This window comes from Oncorhynchus masou, chromosome 5 (assembly GCF_036934945.1).
Source record: "Oncorhynchus masou masou isolate Uvic2021 chromosome 5, UVic_Omas_1.1, whole genome shotgun sequence".
Lineage (NCBI taxonomy): Eukaryota > Metazoa > Chordata > Actinopteri > Salmoniformes > Salmonidae > Oncorhynchus > Oncorhynchus masou.
Window position 1 is genome coordinate 41,771,712 of NC_088216.1, and position 11,811 is coordinate 41,783,522.

At 41.0% G+C, this 11,811-nt stretch overlaps 1 protein-coding gene across 1 annotated transcript in view; it reads left to right on the plus strand.

The window, feature by feature from the left end:
- Window positions 1-10,802, plus strand: part of LOC135539599 (solute carrier family 41 member 1-like) — a 33,301-nt gene extending 22,499 nt beyond the window's left edge. The window contains exons 9-10 of the mRNA XM_064965573.1: window positions 1,709-1,857; window positions 6,701-10,802. Of these exons, the coding sequence (XP_064821645.1) occupies window positions 1,709-1,857; window positions 6,701-6,883 (332 nt within the window). The 3' untranslated portion in view covers window positions 6,884-10,802. The remainder of the gene's footprint in view (window positions 1-1,708; window positions 1,858-6,700) is intronic.
- Window positions 10,803-11,811: the final 1,009 nt, after the last annotated feature.

Below are 11,811 nucleotides of genomic sequence, written 5' to 3' on the forward strand. Positions count from 1 at the left end.
CTTTATGCAAGTCAACAATTCTTAATCTTAGGTCTTCTGATATCTATTTTGTTCAAGGCATGGTTCACATCAGGCAATGCTTCTTGTGAATAGCAACCTCAAATTTTGTGCGTGTTTTTTTATAGGGCAAGGACGATCTAACCAACATCTCCAATTTGGTCTCATTGGCATCAACTTATTTTTGCTTGTGCAAGTATTCATCCCCATTTTCAAAGGGCCTCTCTTGTCGGACATCTACAGTTGAAGTTGGAAGTTTACATACACTTGGGTTGGAGTCATTAAAACTTGTTTTTTCAACCACTCCACAAACTTCTTGTTAACAAACTATAGTTTTGGCAAGTCAGTTAGGACATCCACTTTGTGCATGACACAAGTAATTTTTTCAACAATTGTTTACAGACAGATCACTTCACTTATACGACCCAGTGGGTCAGACGTTTACATACACTAAGTTGACTGTGCCTTTAAACAGCTTGGAAAATTCAAGAAAATGATGTCATGGCTTTAGAATCTTCTGATAGGCTAATTGACCTCATTTGAGTCAATTTGAGGTGTACCTGTGGATGTATTTCAAGGCCTACCTTCAAACTCAGCCTCTTTGCTTGACATCATGGGAAAATTAAAAGAAATCAGCCAAGACCTCAGAAAAAAATAGTAGACCTCCACAAGTATGGTTCATCCTTGGGAGCAATTTCCAAACGTCTGAAGGTACCACGTTCATCTGTACAAACAATAGTATGCAAGTATAAACACCCTGGGACCACGCAGCTGTCATACCGCTCAGGAAGGAAGCAGACCACTGCTCCAAAACCACCATAAAAAAGCCAGACTATGGTTTGCAACTGCACATGGGGACAAAGATCGTACTTTTTGGAGAAATGTCCTCTGGTCTGATGAAACAAACAAAAAACTGTTTGGCCATAATGACCATCTTTATGTTTGGAGGCAAAGCCCTGACCTCATTCCTATAGAAAATGTGTGGGCAGAACTGAAAATGTGTGTGCGAGCAAGGAGGCCTACAAACCTGACTCAGTTACACAAGATCTGTCAGGAGGAATGGGCCAAAATTCACCCAACTTACGGTGGGAAGCTTGTGGAAGGCAACCCAAAACATTTGACCCAAGTTAAACAATTTAAATGCAATGCTACCAAATACCAATTGAGTGTATGTAAACTTCGGACCCACTGGGAATGTGATGAAAGAAATAAAAGCTGAAATAAATAATTCTCTCTACTATTATTCTGACATTTCATATTCTTAAAATAAAGTGGTGATCCTACCTGACCTAAGACCGGTAATGTTTACTAGGATTAAATGTCAGGAATTGTGAAAAACTGAGTTTAAATGTATTTGGCTAAGGTGTATGTAAACTTCCGACTTCAACTGTAAATAGAGATTGTTAAATACCCACACGAACACACAACATGACACAACACTGCCCTGACCCTTGCCTGACCTTCAGCTCCTCAGCTAACCAGTCAAAACAAACTTCAAACGTAGCACAAACAGTACAAAATCCCAATTTGACGACTGTACACATCCACACACAATCTATAGCAGTTGTCTTGCACACTTCCTCTGACCTAGACAGTAATAAGATAGTTAACTTTCTAAAGTTTTAGATGACTTTTTATTAATTTACCAAGAGTGCTGTCATTTAATCCAAACCGTTTTTAAGTCCTCAAATTTTCCTGTTTACATCCACAGGGGTCAACTCCAAGTCAGCCAGAGTTCTGGTCTTCCTGGTGGTTCCGGGTCACCTGCTCTTCCTCTACACCATCCACTTACTGAAGGGCGGCCACGGCGCCCTCACGTCTGTCTTCGTCTGCCTATACCTGTGTGCAGCCCTGCTACAGGTCAGATGTCAAATATATATGTACCACAGACATTAAACTAGCTAAACCATAGACTGTATACAACTCTTACTGTAACAGCTGACATACTGTACATTGAAAAATCTATAGCTGACATATGGACATAATAATAATTAATTAGAGTGCAATTATTTATTTAGGTTTTTGGGGTTTATAAACTTCAATGATAGAAACCAAATAGGAATTGTTTAGAAATGATAATGGTGCATTTTCAGTGCGGCCTCTGGGGAAAAATGAGTTTCACACCCGTGTTAGTTATAGTATTTTATTCTATGTAATTTCATTGAACCTAGTTATTCCATAGTGATACGCTGCAAAAAGAAAGTAGGACACCTTTATTGCCATAAACCTGTGAACTTTGTGAAAAAGTTAGGTCAGTTTCATGGAGGAATGCTTATTTTCTCGACACCTCTTTTTTTGTTCGGATCTCACACATTAAGGAGGGTTTGAGTCCAGGGAATCATAGGTGTACACTAAGAAAATCATTTGGATGACTTTATCACGTCAAGACAAACAATGGCCTTAGTAGAAATGTTTCATAAAAAAGATTTACAGTTTTTCAGCCCTCTTGCTTGGCCAAACTCCAGCGCTGCAATTCAAACCACATGTTGCTGAAACAGGTCGACCAACAGACTGACACGTCTGTATAGAACACAACAGTGTTTTAGTCCTGCTGTTTATCACATCAAATGGTCTTTTTCAGTACAGTTGAAATGACCAGTGTTGTCATTTGCAACTTTTCAGTGTAAACCTGATAGCCACTTATCAGTAGGGGAATATAAATATAATTATACACTGTACACAGAAACAGACAGATGTGGCTTACAAAAACCATATGTGATATAAATGTGCAGACTTGTACAAGAGCATATGTGTAATAGTAACTATCTAAACCTAGACCGTATAAAAACAAGATCTTAACCAAGAGGCAATGGAATGGTTACTGCTCAATAAAGATTGGGTTTGACTAAAGTCCGGAATACACAGTGGGTTGTCAGGCCCAGTGTTGCCAAATTACTGTATCAGTTCTTCTTCTCAGCATTTCTCCATGAACATAACCAAAGTTTAATCGTTCAGTTCCAACCAGTATGAACATAACAGTGGCATAAAATGGAACAGAGGAGCGCTTGTTTGGTAATACAGTTGAAGTCGGAAGTTTACATACACCTTAGCCAAATACATTTCAAATCCATTTTTTTCACAATTAATGACATTTAATCCTAGTAAACATTACCGGTCTTAGGTCAGGCAGGATCACCACTTTATTTGAAGAATGTGAAATGTCAGAATAATAGTAGAGAGAATGATTTACTTCAGCTTTTATTTATTTCATCACATTCCCAGTGGGTCAGAAGTTTACATAAACTCAATTAGTATTTGGTAGCACTGCCTTTAAATTGTTTAACTTGGGTCAAACGTTTTGGGTAGCCTTCCACAAGCTTTCCACAATAAGTTGGGTGAATTTTGGCCCATTCCTCCTGACAGAGCTGGTGTAACTGAGTCAGGTTTGTAGGCATCCTTGCTTGCATATGCTTTTTCAGTTCTGCCCACACACTTTCTATAGGATTGAGGTCAGGGCTTTGTGATGGCCACTCCAATACCTTTACTTTGTTGTCCTTAAGCCATTTTGCCACAACTTTGGAAGTATGCTTGGGGTCAACGTCTATTTGGGAGATCCATTTGCGACCGAGCTTTAACTTCCTGACAGATGTCTTGAGATGTTGCTTCAATATATCCACATAATTTTCCAACCTCATGATGCCATCTATTTTGTGAAGTGCCCCAGTCCCTCCTGCAGCAAAGCACCTCCACAACATGATGCTGCCACCCCAGTGCTTCACGGTTGGGATGATGTTCTTCGGCTTGCAAGCCTCCCCCTTTTTCCTCCAAATATAACGATGGTCAATATGGCCAAACAGTTCTCTGGTCTGATGAAACAGAAATAGGACATTTCTCCAAAAAGTACAATCTTTGTCCCCATGTTGTCACACCCTGACCATAGTTTGCTTTGTATGTTTCTATGTTTTGTTTGGTCAGGGTGTGATATGAGTGGGCATTCTATGTTGGATGTCTTGTTTGTCTATTTCTATGTCTGGCCTGATATGGTTCTTAATCAGAGGCAGGTGTTAGTCATTGTCTCTGATTGGGAACAATATTTAGGTAGCCTGTTTGGTGTTGGGTTTTGTGGGTGATTGTTCCTGTTCCTTTGTTAGTTTGCACCAGTTTAGGCTGTTTCGGTTTTAACATTACGTTTAATGTTTTTTTTATTGATCGTGGTTCATCTTCATTAAAGATGTATCTAAATAACCACGCCACATTTTGGTCCGACTCTCCTTCGACTAAAGAAAGTCATTACACATGTGCAGTTGCAAACCGTAGTCTGGCTTTTTTATGGTTGTTTTGCAGCAGTGGCTTCTTCCTTGCTGAGCGGCCTTTCAGGTTATGTCAATATAGGACTCATTTTACTGTGGATGTAGATACTTTTGTACCTGTTTCCTCCAGCATCTTCACAAGGTCCTTTGATGTTGTTCTGGGATTGATTTACACTTTTTGCACCAAAGTATGTTCATCTCTAGGAGACAGAACATGTCTCCTTCCTGAGTGGTATGACAGCTGTGAGTTCACATGGTGTTTATACTTGCGTACTATTGTTTGTACTGATGAACGTGGTATTTTCAGGCATTTGGAAATTGCTCCCAAGGATGAACCATACTTGTGGAGGTCTACAATTTTTTTCTGAGGTCTTGGCTGATTTCTTTTGATTTTCCCATAATGTCAAGCAAAGAGGCACTGAGTTTGAAGGTAGGCCTTGAAATACATCCACAGGTACACCTCCAATTGACTCAAATTATTTATAATTAGCCTATCAGAAGCTTCTAAAGCCATTGACATCTTTTTCTTGAATTTTCCGAGCTGTTTAAAGGCACACTCAACTTAGTGTATGTAAACTTCTGACCCATTGAAATTAAGATACAGTGTATTATAAGGGAAATAATCTGTAAACAATTGTTGGAAAAATTACTTGTGTCATGAACAAACTAGATGTCCTAACTGACTTGCCAAAACTATAGTTTGTTAAAAAGAAATTTGTGGAGTGGTTGAAAAAACAAGTTTTAATGACTACAACCTAAGTGTATGTAAACTCCCGACTTCAACTGTAGATGTCCGACAAGAGAGGCCCTTTGAAAATGGGGATGAATACTTGCACAAGCAAAAATAAGTTGATGCTGGTAGTGTGAAGAATACATATGTTTTTGTACGTGAACCCTTTGGAATTCCTGAATTTATGGAAAAATTGGTCATCAAATTTGATCTTATCTACTCCACAACAATAGACACACATTATTGTATTTTCTTGTCTATATTGAATACATCATTTAAACATTCACAGTGTAGGTTGGAAAAAGTATGTGAACCCCTAGGCTAAAGATATTTGGAGTCAGGAGTCAGCTAACCTGGAGTCCAATCAATGAGACAAAATTGGAGATGTTGGTTAGATCGGCCTTGCCCTATAAAAAACACGCACAAATGTTGAGGTTGCTTTTCACAAGCATTGCCTGATGTGAACCATGCCTTGAACAAAATAGATCTCAGAAGACCTAAGATTAAGAATTGTTGACTTGCATAAAGCTGGAAAGGGTTACAGAAGTATCTCTAAAAGCCTTGATGTTCATCAGTCCACGATAAGACAAATTGTCTATAAATGGAGAAACTTCAGCACTGTTGCTACTCTCCCTAGGAGTGGCCGTCCTGCAAAGATGACTGCAAGCGCAGAATGCTCAATGAGGTTAAGAAGATTCCTAGAGTGTCAGCTAAAGACTTACAGAAATCTCTGGAGCATACTAACATCTCTGTTGACGAGTTTACGATACACGATATGTAAAACACTAAACAAGAATGGTGTTCATGGGAGGACACCACGGAAGAAGCCACTGCTGTCCAAAAAAACATTGCTGCACATCTAATGTTTTCAAAAGTGCACCTGGATGTTCCACAGCGCTACTGGCAAAATATTCTGTGGACAGATGAAACTACAGTTGAGTTGTTTGGAAGGGACACACAACAATATGTATGGAGAAAAAAAAGGCACAGCATACCAACATGAAAAGCTCATCCCAACTGTAAAGTATGGTGGAGGGAGCATCATGGTTTGGGGCTGCTTTGCTGACTCAGGGCCTTGAGAGCTTGCCATCATCGACGGGAAAATGAATTCCTAAGTTTATCAAGACATTTTTCAGGAGAATGTTAGGCTATCTGTCCGCCAAAAAGTTGGGTGATGCAACAGGACAACGACCCAAAACACAGAAGTAAATCAACAACAGAATGGCTTCAACAGAAGATAATATGCCTTCTGGAATGGCTCAGTCAGAGTCCTGACCTCAACCCATTAGAGATGCTGTGGCTCGGCCTCAAGAGAGCAGTTCACACCAGACATCAAAAGAATATTGCTGAACTGAAACAGTTTTGTCAAGAGGAATGGTCCATAATTTCTCCTGCCCGCTGGGCAGGTCTGATCCGCTACAGAAAATGTTTGGTTGAGGTTATTGCTGCCAAAGGAGGGTCAACGAGTTATTAAATCCAAGGGTTCACATCATTTTTACACCCTACACTGTGAATGTTTACATGGTGTGTTCAATAAAGACATGAAAACGTATAATTGTTTGTGTGCTATTAGTGTAAGCAGACTGTGTTTGTCTATTGTTGTGACCTAGATGATCAGATCAAATTTTATGAGAAATCCAGGTATTTATGCAGAAATCCAGGTATTTCCAAAGAGTTCACATACTTTGTCTTGCCACTGTAATATGTTTATTGTTATTCACAGGTGGTGATTCTGCTGTACACGGCTGACCTGATGATGCGCTGGATGTGGCGGCGGGGGCTGGACCCGGACAACTACTCTATCCCGTACCTCACGGCTCTGGGGGACCTGTTGGGGACCGGCTTCCTGGCCCTGACATTCAGAGCCGTTCTATTGGGCATTTCCTCTGGGATGAAGGGGGTTTGAGAGAAGGGGCTAATCCATCAGCCTATTTCTGTCCAACATGGTCTTATTGAATATATTCAAATAGAGACATTTAGCCATTGTAGTTATATGTCAGTTATGCTGACATATTATATGTTGTTCTGTTCATCCATAAGCAACTCTGTTCAGGTCATATTTAATTGATAATGCCCGAGAAGCCAATGTTCAGAGGCTATATTGGCAGGGTTGTTGTTAGGCCCGAGACGAAATGCCAATATATCCTCCATCGGTTCGATTGCCAGAGACGCGACCCAGTCGTTCGTTCTAAATGTTCCACTGCCATACTGACTGGCAACGTTCTTATTCCTTGCTTGCTAGCTAGCCAATTAGTGCTAACTTACAGTCAAGTCAAAAGGTGCAGCCAGAATAACAGCAAAGTATTTGCATTTGTTTAAGCTGTTTTCAAAAGACATTTATTTGGATACATCCATAACAATGAGCTAATGAGGTACGATTTCACCTGGCGTAGAAATGTGGTCACTCGTCAGGCCACTGTTGTTCAGAAGAGCTAGTCAACAACACAGCTAACACAATCACTTCAAACTGAAGCTGGAAAGCCTGAAAACTAGCTGCACTTGGTTTCGTTTGACCTTGTTTCAATTTACATTTATTTGTGTATAACCATAAAAATGATGCCAGCTGATTCATTATTTCGACTGGCTAAGACACGCTTCCCGTCTCGTCCCGTTCATTACTAAATCAAATCAAATTGTATTGGTCAGATACACATGGTTAGTAGATGTTAATGTGAGTATAGCGAAATGCTTGTGCTTCTAGTTCCGACAATGCAGTAATAACCAACGAGTAATCTAACCTAACAATTACAAAACTACTACCTTATACACACAAGTGTAAAGGGATAAAGAATATGTACATAAAGATATATGAATGAGTGATGGTACAGAACGGCATAGGCAAGATGCAGTAGATGGTATCGAGTACAGTATATACATATGAGATGAGTAATGTAGGGTATGTAAACAAAGTGGCATAGTTTAAAGTGGCTAGTGATACATGTATTACATAAAGATGCAGTAGATGATATAGAGTACCGTATATAGATATACATGAGTAATGTAGGGTATGTAAACATTATATTAAGTAGCTTTGTTTAAAGTGCCTAGTGATATTTTTCCATCAAATTCCATTATTAAAGTGGCTGGACTCAATGTTAGTGGTGGCTGTTTAACAGTCTGATGGGCTTGAGATTAGAAGCTGTTTTTCAGTCTCTCGGTCCCTGCTTTGATGGACCTGTACTGACCTCGCCTTCTGGATGATAGCGGGGTGAACAGGCAGTGGCTCGGGTGGTTGTTGTCCTTGATGATCTTTATGGCCTTCCTGTGACATCGGGTGGTGTAGGTGTCCTGGAGGGCAGGTAGTTTGTCCCCGGTGATGCGTTGTGCAGACCTCACTACCCTCTGGAGAGCCTTACGGTTGTGGGTGGAGCAGTTGCCGTATCAGGTGGTGATGCAGCCCGACAGGATGCTCTCGATTGTGCATCTGTAGAAGTTTGAGTGTTTTTGGTGACAAGCCGGATTTCTTCAGCCTCCTGAAGTTGAAGAGGCACTGCTGCGCCTTCTTCACGACGCTGTCTGTGTGGGTGGATAAATTCAGTTTGTCCGTGATGTGTACGCCGAGGAACTTAAAACTTACTACCCTCTCCACTACTGTCCAGTCGATGTGGATAGGGGGGTGCTCCATCTGATGTTTCCTGAAGTCCACAATCATCTCCTTTGTTTTGTTGAGGTTATTTCCCTGACACCACACTCCGAGGGCCCTCACCTCCTCCCTGTAGGCCGTCTCGTCGTTGTTGGTAATCAAGCCTACCACTGTAGTGTCATCCGCAAACTTGATGATTGAGTTGGAGGTGTGCATGGCCATGCAGTCGTGGGTGAACCGGGATTACAGGAGAGGGCTCAGAACGCACCCTTGTGGGGCCACAGTGTTGAGGATCAGCGGGGTGGAGATGTTGTTATCTACCCTCACCACCTGGGGGTGGGCCGTCAGGAAGTCCAATACCCAGTTGCACAGGGCGGGGTCGAGACCCAGGGTCTCGAGCTTGATGACGAGTTTGGAGGGTACTATGGTGTTAAATGCTGAGCGGTAGTTGATGAACAGCATTCTCACATAGGTATTCCTCTTGTCCAGATGGGTTAGGGCAGGGTGCAGTGTGGTTGCGATTGCGTCGTCTGTGGACCTATTTGGGCAGTAAGCAAATTGGAGTGGGTCTAGGGTATCAGGTAGGGTGGAGGTGATATGGTCCTTGACTAGTCTTTCAAAGCACTTCATGATAACGGAAGTGAGTGCTACGTTCATTACTATGGGACAGCTGAAGATCAAATTTGAATATTGAAACAATGTTGCAAATGTCGAAGAGACAGACAGGAAGGTTTATACAAATCTCCGCTGTTGAAAACGAAATGTTAGTCTAAAAGAAACATGAGAATGTCTAGATGCTTTTTATAGTGGAGATCAAGTTTATAAATTGCTTGGCAGGGGTTGATGAGACAATGGATTGCGCAGTCAGATGGAACAGAGTAAATAGACATTTGAACTTTTTATAGATTTAGCCGGTGGTAACTTGTGGAATAGACACCGGCTGGAATGCTGTTTTAACCAATCAGCATTCAGAATTAGACCCACCCGTTGTATAAACAACTGTATGCAAGTGGCTGGATTTAAGTGAGGGAGAAAAGATTCAACAACATAGCTTACCGACAACCACCAAGCTTGACTTCACATAGTCTTTAGTCTCCGATAACGAATGAATGCTGCTGAACCTCCCAAGTGTCTAGCGATCTAAGACAGTGCATCACTACAGATCCTGGTTCAATCCCAGGCTGTGTCACAGCCGGCCACGACCGGGTTAGGGGATGGTTTGGCCGGCCGAGTTGTCCTTGTCCCATTACGCTCTAGCTCTGGCGCAATGCATGCTGACACGTTCTCCAGGTGTTTCCTCCGACACATTGGTGTGGTTGGCTTCTGGGTTAAGCAAGCATTGTGTCAAGAAGCAGTGCGGCTTGGAGGGTTCGTGTTTCGGAGGACGCACGGATCTCGACCTTCACCTCTCCCGAGTCTGTACGGCAGTTGCAGCAATGGGAAAAGACGATGGAGAAAAATGGGTAAAAAAAAGACGTGTATGCTGCTAAGGGAGTACCTGTATACTGTAGCTAAAATGTGCTTTGAGCACCCAATAACCATATAGAACTGTTGAGAAGTGCTCTAATGTCTGTAAATGCTTCATAGTAAACTGGCAAATGCACTGTACTGAAGCAATAATGTTGTCTGTACTTGTTTTGTTGACTGTCTATACATTTATACTCATGCTCAAAAATGGTCACATCTGCACTCTCTGGATGTGCACAATATTAATCAATAGATGGCATAGGGTGTATCCAGTGTCACAATTTCAATGATCAAGCACTGCTATTTTCATGTGTGCCTTCAACCCATTACTGTACAAGCTAGAGGAGTCATGTATTTTTTATGATATCAGCAATGTTGCTTATTAGTCAGTTAGTCTGCCACATTTAATTGGTTTAAAAGTTCATGTTTGTATCAATGTATATAATACCACTGCTTGACATTGTTCACATTTCCCAATGATAATTTCTTTTGTGCATAAAAGTGTTATGATTTCTCTTCAAATAAATCATCCCTTTTAAATAAATGAATACGCACTTTTAAAAACAGGCTTAAATCATATTAGCTGCTCTGCATTGAACATGACAATATGACTTCTATAAATTGTATAGAATCGTATTTTAAATTGTACAGGACCCATGTTGACTTAGTATGTCTGCTAATGACTCATCTGACTCGATCATACCTAGAGCAGGTTATTTTAGTTACACAATTACTTTGTTTCAATGTGTTCCTTTGTTGGAATAAAACCATTCACATACAATGCTTGTCTTCCATTTTATGACCCCACTTATATTACAGGACAATCAATACGTCATGTGATTTTACAAAACAGATTTTAGAAAACATGACATCACCACTAACACTCAAATGCGCGTCTTTGTGGCAGCCCTGTATTTCAACACCACGGCACACAGTGCATGTTGGGAAATAACTACTAACTATCTCCATGTTTGAGTGGTGCGCAAAATCACTGATCTTCAAATCACCTTGCGTTCCAAACAATTACATCCTAAGTGATGTAGATGAGCAAATCGGTGCAAAAAGAGCATTGCTCAGGCCCATCCTCTGCAACACGGGGCGGAGCTCGTCAGTCTCCACCTCCAGCCCAGACTCTACCCAGGGGATATACTGTAAATACCTGTGCTGAACACAGTTATCCCAATAGTTATTTCACACCATACGGTAAAATGCCAGTTACAACGGTGCAGATTTCCTAAAGCAATGCCTGTGCCTTTGCTGTAGGTATAGAACCGTGTCGGGATCAAGGTTCGTGGCTCTCAGCTGTGTGTGGAGCACATACAGTACACATACCGTAGAAGAATACACAAACAGCACTCTTAAAAACAATTGTTATTCAGCTGTCCCCATATGAGAAACCCTTTGGGTTCCATGGAATTGATTCTACATGGAACAACAAAAGTGTTCTACCTGGAACTAAAAAGGGTTATTCAAAGGTTCTCCTATGGGGACAACTGAAGAACCCTTTTAGGTTGTAGATAGCACCTTTTTTTCTGGGAGTGTAGAGGAGCCTTGTTGACCTTGTGTCAGAGAACATGACATGTATCCAGATTGAGTGAAGCCTTTGACAAATGGCGAGACCTTTGCTTAAAGTATAACTGACAGCATTTTAGCAACATGAAATCTCATTCAAATCTGTTCATACACACCCCCAGGAAGAATATGACCCTTTAAAAAATATATATATAATCTGACAAGCGAGCACTTAGATATGGTTTTCATAAGTTCTTAGAATGGAATTACAT